General features: G+C 46.6%; 1 protein-coding gene across 1 annotated transcript in view; it reads right to left on the bottom strand.

Moving 5' to 3' along the window:
• Nucleotides 1–17,722, bottom strand: part of EFCAB6 (EF-hand calcium binding domain 6) — a 201,548-nt gene that overhangs the window by 56,231 nt on the left and 127,595 nt on the right. Inside the window, exons 18-20 of the mRNA XM_059404572.1 lie at nt 17,098–17,330; nt 6,334–6,430; nt 2,050–2,168 (exon numbers count right to left, since the gene is read on the bottom strand). Of these exons, the coding sequence (XP_059260555.1) occupies nt 2,050–2,168; nt 6,334–6,430; nt 17,098–17,330 (449 nt within the window). The remainder of the gene's footprint in view (nt 1–2,049; nt 2,169–6,333; nt 6,431–17,097; nt 17,331–17,722) is intronic.

Genomic DNA, 17,722 nt, shown 5'->3' with positions numbered 1-17,722 from the left:
GCAGCCTCTGGGCTCTGAGTAAGGCCACATTCCCCCTTCAGACTTCTGCCCTCTGACATCTGTATCAGTCACTGTATTCAGCCCTGCTTGGCCAGAGATGGTAGAGTGGTTTCTGCTTTCCTGCCTAGATCCTGGTATGACCATTCCTGAAGCTTCTTCTCTCTTGAATACCTCTCTCCCTTCTTCCAAGGAGGTAATTCCACATGTGACAGATGCCATCATGGGTTTCCCTGTCATCATTTGTTTTTTGCTCTAGGACACACATCCACACTGCTTCTCCCAGAATCCCTTGCAGGTGGAAGCAGCCACGTGAAGGAACTCTGGCCGACATTCTGTCGGCAAGGTGATGGCCCCATTTCTAGGCCTGGTCTCTACAAGGCTGACCACATGGTCCTCTGTGCTCTTTCTCTTTCTCTGCTGGCAGACACAGAAGATCCAGGGGTGGGTGGGACTCCTGGCCCCTGAACGATTTGAGGGCAGACCCCCTCCCCCAACACTGACACCCACACTAGGTGGAGACGTTGTTATCAGGACAAGCCCCTGAGATGTCGGCCCCATTCGTTCCTGCAGCTAGCCTCCCCTGACCAACACACCGCTCAGACAAATTGAGCAGAGCAGAGTGAGGCACAGAGACACTAAGTAACTTTGCAGAGGCCACACAGCTCTAAGGACGGAGGCAGGAGCCATGACCACACGCCTGGTGGCAGAGCTCTCCCTCTCCACCAATCACCGTCCACGGGGTACAGGCAGCTGAACAAACGCAGATAAAATTCTGACCTCACATAGTTTTCAGCATGGGGCAGACATGTGTACATTTAATAATGTCAAAAAAACGAATAAAGAACCCCGGAACCATTCCAACCTCGCTCCTACCGCGACAGCTTCCTTCTCCTCCCACTTTTATCTCCCATGGTCCCTCCTCTGGCATTTGTCCCAGGTGACACTGTGCCCCAGCATCTGGGTTACTGCTTGTGTCCCCCCGATGGGCCCCTATCGGGACCAGTCACCTTTCATCATCCAAAAAGCCTAGAGTGAGAGGTCCATCCATGTGTCCGTGTACCCCAATCTTCTGGTTACTCAGTGGGACCTACTCATTCCATGTACCGAAAGGGAATATGAATAAGGAGCCTACCCTGGCCCTGTGCTGGAGCTGATCTAAAAAAATAAGGATTCTGTAAGAACTTCAAGTTGCTTTTCTAAATTAGACACAAAACAGCCCACCTAATTCTAAACTCGGCCAACGTTTCAGCCTTCCACTTTGAGCAGATGAAAAGCTAAAAAATTACATGAGCTGCTTGGTGAGTCTGGCCCTGAGAGGGTGTACGATACTGGCGCGCCGTCCTGGGGGAAGGCAGGCGGCGGCGAACACATCATGAAGATGGAGGTAATTCAGAGATGGATCCGGAACTTGGAAATGGACCGCATTGTTAGCGCACCTTGAAACTCAGACATCTACGTGGGGAATATTGCAACTGGGGGCCTAATTCAGGAACAGCTAAATCTAAAATTCATTTTGAAAAATGTAACCAGTATTAGACATTATGTCCAGTTTAAGACACCCTCGGGAAACTTCTCCAAGTTGCCAAAAGTTTGGTTATTTTCTCTCAACAAATTACTTATCTAGAAAACAGTTGTGCGGCACTGATTTCCATCTTTGGGCAATGGGAGAGATGGTTTCTCCCCTTAACCACTGCGACTCTGTCTGCTGCGCTAGTTGTATTAGAATAGAGTCTTTGGAGAGTGACTTAGTTTTTTAAAACGATACAAGTTTGGACTTGAACTTCCTGTTCCCTGCAAATGCCAACCTCTCCAGTCTGGTATCCATGACGAACATTTTACCCCGATTCTCCATGGTCCTAAAGACCAGCCTCTTGGCCAAGGCTGCTTTCTTGAGGGAGCAAGGACACAGGACAGACACAACCCAGTGGGAACCTTTCCAGGCCCCGCATCGCACCCCCAAGCGGCATGCCAGGTGGGGGCTCAGTCTGCCGCAGCCAGCAACCCGGGGCTGGCAGGGTCGCGGGGGCCGGACCTGCAGATTCCACTTACCGCATCCAGAGCTTTTCAAATTCCCTCGGCGTTAGGGGAATATCAAAACCATAGAGCGCGTTCTTTACGTCTCGCCGCCGAAGAATGCCGTTGCCCTCATTATCAGTTTCTATAAAATTCTAGAACACGACAAGACAACATTTAGTAACATATAAAACTTGTTCATGGCACTCTAGAGGATTGCCAGGAGTCAATATCTCAAGCAATCTAAGATATTTCTCTCCCCATCCACCAGCTTCATTACTTTTTTATCAAAGTTCCAGATGCCCTGGCCATTCCTGTGAAGGAGGTTACACAGCGAAATAGACACCAGTATCACATACTGGAAGGGGCTTGTTTCTGGGTAATGAGTGGTCTCAGGTGTGTGGTTGGGCTTCTTCTCCTGACCAATGACTTGGGTTCAAAACGACTAGAAAGAAGGGTCAAGCAGTGCCTGGGAAATGAGACTGTAGCCCTCCGGCCCTAAGGGGGGATAAGGCGCGTGAGACCCCAGCTGTTCTAGCTTTTTTAATGTCGCCGAGGGGAGCAAAATGTATCTGGGGATTGTTTGGCCATTTAAGAGAGCCACAGACTAAAGGTGACGTGTGGAACTTGGCACTGACTTAAGTTGTTTGCACGTAAGAGCTCATCTGACACTCCTCGTGACAACGTTGTAGAGTCAGGGTTAGGATTAGGGTTAGGGTTTCAGGAAATAATACTTACAATAGCATCAAAACCAGAAAGTCCTAAGAACAAATCTTACCAATGATTGCAAGACTGCCGCACAGGAAAGTCTAAAACTTTATTGAATGATATTAAAAATACCAAAATAAATGGAGATATACTATGAGTACAAACTGGAGAGGCTCGAAATTACAAAGACATCATTTCTTTCCCAATGAATTTCCCATAAGTTTTGTTCCTTTGTGCAACTTAACAAACGGATTCATAAACTCTTCAAGAACAAGGAGGCGGCGCTTGCCTGCCAGCTGATTAAAACGTGTTACTCAGTTATGGTGACTGCAGGGATGTGGTGTTGGTGCCAAGACAGACAGAATGACCAGTGGAAGAGAGTGATGACCCAGAGACACCCACGGGCCTTGATGCAGGACAGTGGTGATGCCATAGGTCAGGGAGGGAAAAGATGACCTTTAAGGGGCTCGGCAGCTGGGTCTCCCTATGGAAGAGTGGAATCAGAGCTGTGTCTCCCCACACACAGGAGACAGGTGGTGTGGATTTCAAGACCACGATGTGAACGGCTGCCCTGGAAAGCTGCTAGAAGGACCTTGGAAAGCTGCTGGAAGGACATCTTCACAACTTTGGGTGGGACATAGTTTCTTGGATGAGACCTACAGGGACATGTTAATGCATCTGACTACCTCAAAAAGAAGAGCTTATATTTGCTGAGAGATACTGTATGAGAAAGGTGGAAACACAACACACACACCGGGAGAAGACACTTGCATCACGTATCACTTATCCCAGACCAGGAGCTGAACTGTCATACGAGTTCCTGTTGACTGATGAGAAATAACCAGACAACCCAGTGTGAAGACTTACAAGCAAGCACTTGACAGAGAAAGGAAATCAGACTCAGGAATAGAGGAGAAGGTGTTCATTCTCATTAGTGACCCCATTAGTAACCCGTAGTTGCTACTCAGCGTTGCAGTGAACTACTGTCACGCATCCAGTGTGGAGGAGAAGAGAAAGTCTGATGGTCCCAAGGGCCATCACAGGAGAGAGGAGTAGCTGGGACCCAAGTCAATGGCCCACAGAGCCGAAGCTAGTCACCGTCTTGGCCCTTGACCCTGAGCAGGCTGCGCCGTCTCACACACGGACAGTGTTCTCTGCCTTCATCTGGATGGTGGGTACGTGGTGGGACACAGCTTGGGATACATGTTACCATCAACGTACCTAAACTGTGCATGTACCTAACTATTATGTGTATTACAACATCTATACACTACGTGTGCTCGTGTATATTATACACACAAATATATACATGCTATATATAATCTGTATTCTAGTCCACTGTACGTGTAATATGTATTCTGTTATACATATAGTATGTATTCTAGTCCACTGTAGAGTCACAACTTAAAAAACAAGCTTGAAAACGAGCCACTGCCATCGTAGTCTACACCATTCCTTGGCGCCCTTCTTGGTGCTTATACCTCTGTCTCTTGGGGACAGAGACTATGTCCTTTGTTGGTCACTGTGTCTTTAATATCCTGCAACTGTGCATCCTTAATTCATAATAATGTTTGCTGAAGAACTCAGTGAACTTGTTTTCTGAAACCACTTCCATGGGAAGGAGCCCATGAGGCCGCCCAGAATGGGCCGACAGCCGTGTGCATCCGAGCGCGCGGCCGGAGGCATCCTTGGCCTAGCCTGGCTGGGCGGCTCACCGGGGCCCGCAGCTCCCTTCCGCTGCAGGGGTGCGCCAGGGGCGCCCCCCACCCCCGCCTCACCACCAGGCAGCTGTTGTAAAGGCCGCTAGTCTTAGTAGCTATGCGTCACTGAACTTTCTGCAGGTTCAGAATTCAGAACGAGTGCCTTCAGAGCTTTATTCAAAATAAAGCAAGAGTGGGCAGAGCCATCTGATAGGCGACCATTGGGACACGCAGCACCAGTCAGTCCTGCGGGGTCCGGGCGAGGTGTGGGGACGGGCAGGACGCCTGACTCCCAACACAGCAGCCCCCCACACCCCTTCGCAGCCGCTCTGATTGCTCTTCCTCTGCCACCTGCCGAGTCCTCCTCCCTCCCCACACTTCCGCCAGGCCCAGTTCTAGAAGAGACAGACCTGAGGCTGCTGGTTTAGCAGCAGAGCACTCCGGGGTCCCCGAGCCTCCTCTGAACACACTGGGGGTGCCGTAGAGTATCAAGGGTAAAGATGACCTTGAGAACACACAGGATTCAAGATGTGGAGAGGCGAGTGCGGAGGACCTGCTTGCAGCCGTGGACACAGAGACATGGGGTGGGGAGGGTGGGGGGTTGGGGGATCACCAGCCCAGGCCAGGGCAGGCCCAGGCAGGGAGCAGAGGAGGCCACACAGAGCCATCCTAGAGCTGGCGGGGGAAGCATTTCAGGAAGGATGGATGCCAGAAGACGGAAACCAAGACCTCTGCGGCCCTCTGGTCGCACCCCAGCATCCCCAGAGCACCACCTGCTTTGTTAATTAGCTGCCTGTGCTCCTTGACTGCCACCTGCCCTGGCCGGTGAGCAGACAGGTGGAAGCAGACAGACCTTTGTTACCACCGAACCCCTGGCACAAACCCATGCTGCTTAATCAAAGTGGGGCCGGGTGCGGAGAGAGAGGGCAGCGGAGGGCGGAGGGAGAAAGAAGGGACAGAGGTAGTGGGGAGGAGAAGAGAGGCAGGCCGAGAGAAGCCGATGAGAGGGCGTGGCGGATGGTGTCACACAGGGTTCTCTGCCCTCTCCCAGCTGGCATGGCTGTGTAGCCGCAGCTCCCAGCCCAGAGCTGGCCCTTCATTCCCAGAGGAAGGCTCTAGAAGGCCAGCCCTGCCCAGTGGGCGTGCGAGGACTCGTTCCATGTGATTTGCACCCTGGGCCGCTGCACAGTCAACTCTGAGCTCGGAGGACTGGGGAAAGGCAGCCCAGGGGCGGCCCAGGACTTACAGGACAGGACATCCCGTTGTGCACAGACCTTGCGAGAGACAAACATAGAACAGAAAGGACCAAATGAAGCAAAGTGGAGGCATTCTTCACAACAACGTGAAGATACCTCCATTGTGTGGTTTTAAAGATGGTCCCCAACATGAAGCTATTGTGTCCTTGCTGCGTTACGAAAGGAGGACCCCACACTCCAGACTTGGGGTGAACCCAGTCTTGCATGCTCGGTTCTACTGTCTTGGGGGTGCAGCTGCCGTTAGGTCATGCTGCTGTCTCAACACCACATCAGTGTACGTGACTGCCCATCAAGGGTGCGCACCTTCAGGACGTGCTTCCTACAATTGTGGAACGTAGGAAGAAATACCACTTAAAGATGCATATTTTGAACTGTGTAAATATAATACGACAGTGTCATTTCTTTTTAATTTTTAACTCATATCAAACCTGAGATAAAGCTAGGAATTTCTGTCCATGTAACTCCAATAATTAGTCATTTTTCTAAACACCAGTTGACCTTGAATGTGAGAATTTATTTTAGAAAAGTATTTTAAGACGAGCAGAAGTCACTGATTGGGTATACAAAGACTGGATCGAAACAGATTGATCATCCCGGTGATCTGGGAACACTGAAATACATTTCCTTTCCTTTTAAGGAAATAATCATTTTCTTACCTTAGATAAGTCTGACCATCTGGTTTTTGCTTTGGTAACAAGATACTGATGAGCCTGTTCACAAGCTAGTTCTGAATCTGCGACCTTCTGTTTTGGTCTTAAAAGAAAAAAAAATAAATAACTGTGTTTAAATTTAATGGACTCATTAATCTCCCAAGGGGTTCCCCATCCACGTTCGTTTCAAAGACACCGCTGAAGTCTGTGATTTCACATCTGGTCTAACTTAATTCCTAAAATACAGTCTCATTTCCCCAGCTGTATGTTAGGGAAGTCTTCTTAAATTTTATAAGTCCTTGTTTATTTTCAGATAAATGCTGCTCAACTTTTTGTGCAGCTCACAAAACAAACAGGGCTCATTTATTCTCTGAAGGGGAAAAAAACCCACAATAGAATAGTAAGTATCTTCAGAAGAAAACAGCTAAAAACTTTTATTTCTGAACTCACACGCTGAGATGACTGGCAAGCTAACTTCAGGAACAGTGGGGGCGGATTTGCCTATTCCTCCGTCCCCGCTGCTGTGCACAGGTTGGGTTTAGGGTACATAAAATGATCAAAACTCTGTTATTTCCTTACAGAATGATGGACACAGAAGACACTGTAATAAACACCCGGTGCTTACCACTGGGGCTTGGCCATGGTGAGGGGCGATGGGGGCTGTGGCTGGAGAAATTTGAAATGCCTTGAATTCTTCCACTAAGGAAGGGGTGTATGGAAACCTATAAAATCTTTCCCGACTTATTTCTCTGTAATTGTTTTGCTCCTGGGGACACCTCTCACTCCATTTCTGGGCACCCGAGCTTTCTGCACCCACATCTGCCCTTGAAATACTCCCCTTGCAGATACAAGAGCACTGGATACGTTCCTCCAGCAAGACGGGCCATGAAGACATCACCCCGATGGTTTCCTGAAATGGGTACCATCTGAGGCTGCGCTTGGAGCCCGCACTTGTGCTTGGGCCCGTCGGGTGATGAGCGCATCTTGCCCAAGAGTGTGTAAGAGGGACACCTGACTGAGGCATCCAGCCCCTCAAAGAAATTTCTCCTTACAGGGCCCAGGAAAACCAGTGCGGGGGACAGACCACAAAGAAGCTCCATGTAGACCCTTTAAACAAGTATTATTTCTGGTTCTGCAAAAGAACTGACTCTAAGAAATAATGTCTAAAGTCAACCGCCATGAGGATGCAGGCATTTGTGTGCTCCAAATGACGGAAGTCAAAGGTTTATGTAATCCCCAAAGAAGGGTGGCTTTGAACATGACTGTCTGGGTGACGCTCAGGTCGGCAGCGCCATGAGGGTTTCTGGGGTACTGATGGCCACGGTGAGCTCAGGGACCGGTGGTGGCTGAGCGCTGCCAGTCAGGTGACCCGCAGGATCTCGAGATTTCTCGGCAATGCCAGCATTACCATCCCACTTTGCAAAAGAGGAAGCCGTTGTTGAGAGAGGCTAAATAAGTTGCCAAAACCACACACTGCCAGTACCTGGGAGCCAATCACTCTCAGGTCTCTGACACCACCTCACTACCATTTTTGCTTCCATCTGAAGCTACAGGTTTGGTGCTCTTTTAACTTCACTCTTTGTAGGACAAGATCCATTAAATATTACTTTTTTTTTTTTTTCTTAAGTAGTCTCCGTGTCCAGCATGGAGCCCAATGTGGGGCTTGAACTCACAATGCTGGGATCAAGAGTAGAGCTGAGATCAAGCATTGGATGCTTAACCAATGGAGCCACCAGAAGCCCCCAAATATTACATTTCACAGAGGTGAGGGCCACCTTTGGTTTTTATGCACTGGGAGTCTTCTTGCCACTGAGCATTTCTGTCTCAGCAAACGCAGCACTGCCAGCATGCTGCTGAGGCGCCCAGGCTGGAGAAGCGGAGCCTGCGGCTTCCTCCCACCAACCAAGGCTCTCCTGGAAGCGCCACTCTGTCCTGCATTTCACAAACAGATGGCAAACCAGGTCATGGCAGCTAGAATCAACAGAGCAAGCAGTACTGAGTGCTCTGCCTGGCTTCTCCTTCCAGTCCCTTCGAAGAAATGCTGCTGCTCCCTGACAGCTGTCCTGGACCACTCCTCCCATTCCTTGATGATCTACAGTGCCCTGCACCTGCTAGTCACCAGGTTCATTGGTGGCCGTGATCATCCTGGAAACCTACACCGGGATATTGACCTGTGTACAACAGAGAAAGGGTCTTATTTTAATTACATCAGCTGTGAATTACATACACAGTGACTCCCCCTGTTTGGCAAACACCAAGTTCTGGCATTTACTCAGTCGGCAGGGTACTGAGGACCAGCAGCAGAGTGGGTGGGGTCTCTTCCCTCTTCCTTAGTTACCATTTGAATGGACCAAATGCGATGGGCCCAGTTTCATTCTCCCCCGGGGCAAATGCCGGTTCATGGGGGCCTATGGGTAAACCAGGCGAGCATACCCCCCTTTACTGAAGCCCTCACCCCAGGCTTTAAATTCACCAATTACTTCTTTATTGCCGAATCCAGGGGTCTTTGCTGTTCCACGTGTCACTGTTAATGATCTCTCCCCCTCTGGTTGCCTTCCACATGTTGCTCTTTAAATGACCCCATGGTGGGGGTTGGGGGACACCTACCCTGGGCCCAGGCAAATGTGTTCCTTCAGTCAGTGTGATTTTTCCCTCCCTCCCTGGCTCCCTCCACCCTTGACCAGTCCTCTCCTTCCATCGCAAAGTTTATTCTCTCTTCTGAAAGGTCGTCCCTTCTCATGTCCCCAACTGCCCCCTGATACCTTTTACCCACACGCCTGTACGGCTAGTGCTATAACATCACCTGCTTTTCTGTTCCATCTCTCTCCAACTGCCTACCGGACTTCACAGAATCATGGAATTTCAAGGGTAGAAAGGGATCCAAAGGTCGACCAGTAGTTCACCACTAAAGGTTTGAGAAGGTTGGTGGGATTATGTTGCATATTCACAATTATTGCTTAAAAGGGCTGTAGGTCCAGATGATGAGTATTCCCCTGCCTTCACCTTTAGACTCCTTTTAAATGCAACCTGCACCCAGAGGTCTCACTTAAACTCCCCCCAAAGGATGCGGATTCTATGTCTGCAAAGTCAATGTACCTACACTGATCTCACTATCTAAACGCATATCCAAACAGCCCCCACCAACCTGATTTCTCTTCTAGGCCATTAGTCTTGATTATTTTCTTAGGGACCCACGCTCAAACCAGGAACTCCTATGATTTTTCCCATCTGTTTCTCCCCTGTCCCATTTTACATACCAGTCTCCCCTAGAGAGATCAGAAGGTTTTTCTGTGGCCTTTTCCAAAGCTATTGGTTTTCACTCCTATTCCCTGGCTCTTTAGACCCTGATAGTCAGGAAGATACAGTCTTCCTATTAGCCAGTCTGTCAGACACAAATATATATGAACTCCTACTATGTGCTGCTCTAGGTCCTACAAACACACTGACCAACAATATGGACATAGCCAACATCCTCAAGGAGCTCATGCTGCAATGGTGGGAACTTATAACACACATGGGAAAATGAATGAATCAGATAACTTCAGATACTTCACCCATCTCAAGATGGGTGAGAGGGGAATCTTCAGCTAGGAAGGCCAGGGAGCAGCTCTTTGAGGCATGAGTGATGAAGAGGCAGCTGTGTCATCTCAGGGACTAGCACTCTAGGCAGGTCAGGAGTCCTGAGATGTGCCTCTGGTCCCAGTTAAAAAGGAGTAAGCACAATTCCATCCTCTCTCCCCCACCGATTACAACTCAAAACTCTAGAGGGAAGACAAAAAGTAACCCTGAGGACACTAAAAAGTAAACAATAGGAGGATGATGGAGGGGGAAATCAAATTTGAAGAATGACTGATAGACTGTGAGTTTCATGCGTTCTTAACTGCCTGTATTCCCAGCTTAGGCTTAAGGGCACTCCTGATTCTGGAACCATGTAGCAGGCACGGACGAGAAAAGCTCCAAAAGAAAGCCTGTTCTTCTGACCAAAGAATTCGGAAGGAGGGTCCTGAAGTACAAAGAGTATGGTGGGAGAATGCCTCTTGTCTCTTTTCACTCTCCCAGTCCTGATGCCAGGACTCCCAGTTATAAAACTGTACTTTTGTGACAGGGCCAGCAGCAGTAGTGGCCAAGTAGGTCCCTAAGACTGCAACTCTTCTCTTTCACCAGAGGACACGTTCTGTGTTCCAAGAATGTGGAGGGTATCCACATTATTGTTTTTCTCTCATTGTGTTGCCCTGGGGTTGGACCCAATCATAGGAAGTACATAACAGTATAGATAGGCTAAAACCTAGTTTCCAGTCAGAAGACCAAAAACCAAGGGCTTTTCTTGGGGCTGGAAATTATGGAGAGAAATAGAGAGGAGAGATCTGGAAAATGGGATGCCCAAATCTGTGCAGGAAGTCCCAGGTTTACCTCTGCTGTGCATGTATGTGAAACTAGCCCAAAGCAGCAGAGCAGAAACCTTGAGAACTTGACTGCTACGTAGTGAAGACTTACTGCCATGGCCTTGAAACTAACCTCACAGGGAAACTACAGAAGGCAGGTCAGGACATGCAGTCTGAACCTAACTGGATTGATTTTCTGCTTAAAAAATAAATATAAGGGGCACCTGGTTGGCTCAGTGGGTTAAGCCTCTGCCTTCAGCTCAGGTCATGATCTCAGGGTCTTGGGATCGAGCCCCACATCAAGCTCTCTGCTGAGTGGGGAGTCTGCTCCCCACCCCCCGCCTGCCTCTCTGCCTACTTGTAATCTCTCTCTCGTTCTGTGTCAAGTAAATGAATAAAATCTTAAAAATAAATAAATAAATATAAAAGAAATCAACATGCTACTGAGGATTTTAACAGGGCCAGAGCATCATAATATAATATTAAAAGTGTCCATGATAAGATCCAAAATCACTTGGTATACAAAGAACCAGGAAAATCCCAACAATTTTCAAGGTAAAAGACAACAGAAGCCCAACTACAAGATGGTCCAGATGTTTAAATTATCATATTTTAAAGCAGCTATGATAACCATGAAGTAAGAGTAAATGTCCTTGAAGTAAGTAGAAAGACGGATGTTCTGAGCCAAGAAATAGAAGCTTGAAAAAAAGGGCTGGGGGAAGACAAGAATCAAATGGAAATTTTAGTACTGAAAATACAACTGAAATAAAGTTTTCACTGGATTTACTCAATGACAGAATTCAGATGACAGTGGAGTGAGTCAGTGAACTTCAAGACAGATGAATAGAATTAATCCAATCTGATCCACAGAAAAAAAAGGGAGCATAATATAGCCCCAGGGACATATAGGGACTTGTGATACAAAACCACAAAGTTTGACATTCATGTCATTCAGATTTAAGAAGAGGAGGAGGGAGAGACTGGTACCAAAAAATTTTAAAACACGAAGAAATAATAGTTGGAACCTTTCTAAACTTGATGAAAAAATAAATTTAATGATTCAAGAAGTTTGGTAGCCCCCCAAAAGATTACAAAGTCATGCTCAAACACATTATACTAAAACTACTCAAAACCAAAGATAAATCGAAGGAAGTCTTAAATGGAACTTGAGGAAAATCACAAGTGCCACCACGGGGGCAGGACCACCTGAATGACAAAGACTTCTCACCACAAACCATGAAAACAATGGAATCAAATTCACAAAGTGCTGTGAAAACAACTGTGTTAACCCAGAATTCTATACCCAGCCAAAATACCTGTTAGGACTGAAGGAGCAAGAGACATCTTCTCAGTGAAGGAAAACTAAGACAATTTGTCTCCAGTAGACATGCTCTAAAACACCTGCTGAAGGAAGTCCTTCAGAGGAAGGAAAAATGACAGCAGAGAGAAATTTAGAACTTCAGAAATAAGGGAAGAGAAGCAAAATGATAAGTATAAATACACTATTTTTCTCAGATATCAAAGTGCATGAAGCATAAATGGATAGAATGGGAAGGAGGCATAGACCAACGCATACTGGTTTTGGAGACTTTAACACTTTTCTCTTAGTAATGGATAGAATGAACGGAAAATAAGACCACAGAAGACAGGAACACTATTAAGCAACCTGATCTCACTGGCCTACTCTACTTAACAAGAGCCAAAGACACATTATCATCAAGGATCCATGGAATATTCACCAACACAGACCATCTCTAGGGCTGTAAAATGAAGCTGAACAAATGTCAAACAATTAAAATCACACAAAGCATGTCTTCTGACCATGACAGAATTAAACTAGGAATCAATCACAGAAAGATAATTGGAAACCATGCAAATATTTTGAAGTTGACAAAAACACACTTTTAAATAATTGTGGATCAAAAGAAAGTCTCTAGGGAAATTGGATAATATTTTTAACGGAATGAAAATTAAAACCATAACATATCCAGGTCTGTGGAATGTAGCCAACTCAGTGCCTCTAAGGAAATTGACAGCATTTAAGGTTTTTCTTCGAAGAGAAAGAACCCAACTAAAAAAATCCGAGTTTCCAAACTTAAGAAAATAAATAAGAAGAGAAAACTATTCTCAAAGCAGGAATCATAAGAAGGAGAAATCAATGAAATTTAGAAAAACAATAGAGTACAATCAATGAAACAAAGTGGTTCTTTGAAAATATCGACAAAATGATAAATCTTTATAGCTAAACAGATCAAGAAAAAAGGAGAGAAGACACCAACGACCAATATCAGAAATGAAAGAGGAGATATCACTAGAGACCCCACAGATATTAAAATAATAATAAAGGAGGAATACTATGAACAACTTTATTCCCACAAATTTAACAGCTTAGGTGAAATGGATCAATATCTGAAAAAACACAAACTACAAAAACTCGTTCAAGAAGGAAGAAAAACTGTGGATGATCTAACTATTAAATTAATTAGATTCATAGTGTGAGTACTTCCAACAAAGGAAGCTCCAGGACCTGATCACTTCTTTGGTGAATTATATCAAGTATTTAAGGCAAAAATAAAAATTCTATACAATCCAGAAAATGGAAGAGAACTGGCATTCTGGACTTTCAGCATTTCTTAGAGATCCTTCAAAGAACAACAAAAAAAAAGTGTTTTCTTGATGAGATAAAACTCATCCTATCTTGCAATACCACATGGGTCTTTGACCCTCTCATATATATTACAGGGTCTTAGTGATCTTGATTTCAATTTTACTGATCGATTTCATTATCCTAAAAAGTGGTCAATCATTACTCATTGTTTCCAACTATTCTAAGAAAAGAGACTAAGAGAGTAATAAAAGAAAACAAAAAATGAGGGAATTGCCTAGCCGATGACATGATACTGAAACGAATCATTCCCCAGTCTCCTGATCGTACTGCCCAAAGTACACCAGCATCTTTCAAGAAAGTATAAAAGGAGACAGCACACCATCTTCATAGTTTTGTTAGTTTTCTTGAACACAGTGAGAAATCCAGAATACTTATTTCATGCTCAAATGGCAGAAGGAAGAAAACTGAGATAAGAAGATGTTTCCCAAAGATCAGACGAGCTGGAAGAGGAATGCACACAGGTTCACACTCCAGATTCCAGTGAGGATGGTGAAACTGACCAGATAAGCCAGATCTCTTGACAAATGAATGATAAATTTCTAAGAACAAAAGGGAAATTTGGTATTTTAAATTCAGCTAGCCATTCAACAGGAAGGATCTGCTCATACAATATTTGTGACAAGAAGCTGGAGCGTTTATTTTGCTAAAAGGACACGTGATGGTGTTGTTCCACCGTCTACGGTGTACAGTCACCAAAATGTACTGATGTGGGTTGTCAGGAGATACATGGACAGGCAGGTGTGTCTGAAACAAGGGAAGAGACTGGAAGGGAAGAAATGATATGAAAGTGAAACAAGTCATTGGACTGATCACTCTAATTGGTATTTATACATCTAAAAATGAAAATATTTGCAGTTACGGAAGAAACAAGATGGTCTTACTCTCTTCAATAAATTTACTACCCTCAAAGTTTTCAAAAGTATTGTGTTTTGATAATGCTGGTGGAAAGTAAGGGCCCAGAAGGCAGAGGATCCCCAGCAAGAGGTTGGGATTGCTTCCAGAAAGGGATGGCACTGAGGTTTGGCTGGGGGAGGAGAGAGAGGCTGGTTGGGTGTTTGGGTGAAAGAGGGTGAGGTGTCTAGGCAGAGAAAGGGGCCCTTCCAAACAGGCACCCTGGGTTCACATTTCAGCCCACCACCCATCACCTGGGTCCTTTATCTGGAAAGTCAAGTAGTCGTGCCTTCCCCCTGCCCCAGGGTACTAAAGGCTGTGTCTTCATGAAGCATGGGTATGGGGTCTGGCCATGGGAGGGTCCGTTTTTCTAAAGCAGTGCCTTAGTTGGGGTCTCTGTGCTGTCTCCACCAGACCCTTGGAGGCCACACCGGGTCTCCCTGGGCTGTAGGCGCACCTCCTTTACATCCATCCTCTATTCTGGGGCCGCTGAAGGATCTTTCCGCTGTGCGAAGTGATCCCCTCCCTGCACTGCACAAAATCCTCTCCTGTCTGCTGGAAAAGGACGAACTCCTTTGGTCTCTTCTCAGCTGGCCCGCCTGCCTCTCCAGGACTCCCCCCGGCCCCCACCCCGCCCCCATGCATGCCACTTCCACACCCAAATCCTCTCCCCATTTCCCAAATGTGCTTGACATTCGCACCTCAGATTTTGTAAATGCCGTTCTCTGGCCTTGAACCACCGTCTGGTAGCCTGCACCCAACCAACCCTACTCTCCCCGCAAGATCCCACTCAGATGTCCCACTTCTCCTGTGTGCCTCGAGCAGGTTTAGCTGCTCCCACCTCTGTGGCACTCCAGACATCCTCACGTTTCAGTGTAGCTTTTAATTTTTGTCCTTGTCCCATAGACAGCCGTGATCTCCTTCAAAAGGAGCCTTATTCATCTCTGTATCACCTTGGCCTGGGGCAACGTCTAACACATTGCAGACCCTCAGTAAATGTTTGTTGAATAAAGGCACACATACAAATAAGAAGCTTGAGTCATTTGAATGGGAAGATGGCGCTTTGTGGTTGAAATTTTCTAGGTTCGTTCTGCATACATTCTCCAGAAAATTCTTTGGGAAGGATATTTTTGTATTGTTTTAATGTTAAGCAATCAAGTCTCATATTAAAACTCCTCAGAACTTGAGCAATTGGAAGCAGGTGTCCAATTCACATGCTATGTGATCATTTCGCTTAGAAAGAGACTACAGTTGTTTTCTCTCTGGCTGGCTTTTCTGAAAGTGCAGGCAAAATAAAACCAACGAATTTGAGAGAAAAATTAAAGAGCGATATCAGAGGGCCTCTGCAGCCTAGCCAAGTATCATGCAATCTGGCCCAGCAATGGGGGCTCCTGAGGCCCCCTCGCTGCAGGGAGCTCCCTTGCCTGGTGGAAGGAGGGGCCACCAGTACCTCAAGGGCAGGACAGCTAGTGAATGTTACAACCATGCAGAAAACATGTCCCTGCATTGTCATAGTGGATGGAAATGCTTCCAGAAATAGTAGGAGTATCCTTCTAATAATTGGTCAAGGAGTAGCTGAATGGCTTCTTCATTCAAGCCCATTGGCATTCAACAGATCTCAATGGTTTTGGCATCGCTGTTACAACTTAAGGGGGCGTCTGCTGTCACTGGGGAGATGGAAGACACGAATGGAGTTCCTGCCGGGCTAACATGCAGACTCCCCTCCTCGCTGGGAGGGAGGCTGGCATGGAGTGGACAGGGGCCTGGGGCGGAGCACCGCTGGGAAAGGGCTGGAGGGGTCTTTGCATCTTCCAAACAGTTTGCACGGCTGACCCCAGATTTATAAAAAGAAGAAGATATACAGTCAATCCTTCAACAGTGAGAGGGTTAAGAGCGCCAAACCCCACACAGTTGAAAATCCCCATGTAAGTTTTAACTCCTGCCCCAAATTACCTACCCATAGCTTAGTGTTGACTAGAAGCCTGAGAATACAATCGATTAGCCCTTATGGTGTATGTTACATGCATAATGTACTGTATTCTTACAATAAAGCCAGGGAAGAGAAAATGTTAAGAAAAGCATAAGGAAGAGCCTGGGTGGCTCAGTCGGTTAAGCATCTGCCTTCAGCTCAGGTCATGATCCCAGAGTCCTGGGATCGAAAATCATTAAGGAAGAGAAAGCAAAGTTATAGTACCTTACTGTATTTATAGAAAAAAAAATCTACACTTTAAGTTTAGCCTGCAGAGTTGAAGTATCCTGTGCTGTTCAAGGGTCAGCTGTGTATGTATATGCTTACATTCATAAGAGAAGCCTGAAATGATACGTGGGTTCCATCAATTGCCATAAGGGGTTCTGTGGTGCCAGTTCACATGGATTGCACGGGCTGCCATGTTCACGCTTGGCCAAGTGTTCTCTTGACAAGTGTTAGTGGGCAGCCTCCCACGTGGCCCAGCACAGCTCAGACAAAGGGCAGGGTGCCCAGAGGTCTCAGAAGGCTGAGCCCATACATCCGATTCCCCACTTTATAAATGAAAAAACATAAGTGCATGTCTCTGCTTGTGTGCCTTGAAAGAAGATTGGCCTGATTCCCAGTGAAATGCCAACACGAGACTCACGGGAGGCTAGATGAGGTCATACTGTCTCATTGGCGCCTGTAATTTCTAGCTTTTTTATATTGAATGCATGTTCCTTTTGTGATTTTTCTGGAACCACCAAAAAAAGACAAAATAATTGCTCCCAGGGGGCAAGTCTGCTCCCCACCTGCCGTGGGCCCAGCTGGAGCACGGGACTGGGCACAGGCAAAGGCACTGAGGTGCTCTGCCCTCTTACCTAATGAGTCTCTGAGGCGCATCATCCATCCTGAATGGTCTCTTCTCACACAGATTTCGAAATTCCCGATAATTTAGAGTGACGCTGAGTCTCAAGCCAAGAAGGCCCAGGAAACGCTCAAAGTCTTCGTCTTTAAGATTGAACAGTAAGTGCAGCAGCAATCTGCGAAGGTCATGCATGTTGATTATGCCGTCCCTGTCACTGTCTATTTTAAAGAAGGCAGAGTAGGGGTCCTAAAAACAAAATGCACACGTCAAAGCACTTCCTTCTGAACCCCGATGACAGCACTTACAACCCCACGCGGACGGACTCATCTCCAAAATGAGGAAGGGCCAGCGTTCCCACTCCTGCTTTTGGGAGATCTCACTCCTCCAGGAAAATCCTTGTCATGATACGTCCTTCCCAAGAAATGATACACCATGTTCTCTGGTGGCCTCTTTTAATGCAAAGAATCCAGGGAAAGGGACCAGAAAGGCTTATCCTTCCCTTCCCCTCTCTCTGTGTTTATGGTACTGCTCCTTCCAGCACTGGAGGTAAGAGGATGCTGGAGCTTTCAGGGACACAGAAACATCTAGATATCGATGTTTCTACAGAAGTTTCATGATGTTTGGTGACTTCTGTCTAC

Source organism: Mustela nigripes, chromosome 6, assembly GCF_022355385.1.
Source record: "Mustela nigripes isolate SB6536 chromosome 6, MUSNIG.SB6536, whole genome shotgun sequence".
NCBI classification, from domain to species: Eukaryota; Metazoa; Chordata; class Mammalia; order Carnivora; family Mustelidae; genus Mustela; species Mustela nigripes.
This window is presented reverse-complemented; position numbering and strand designations above follow the sequence as displayed.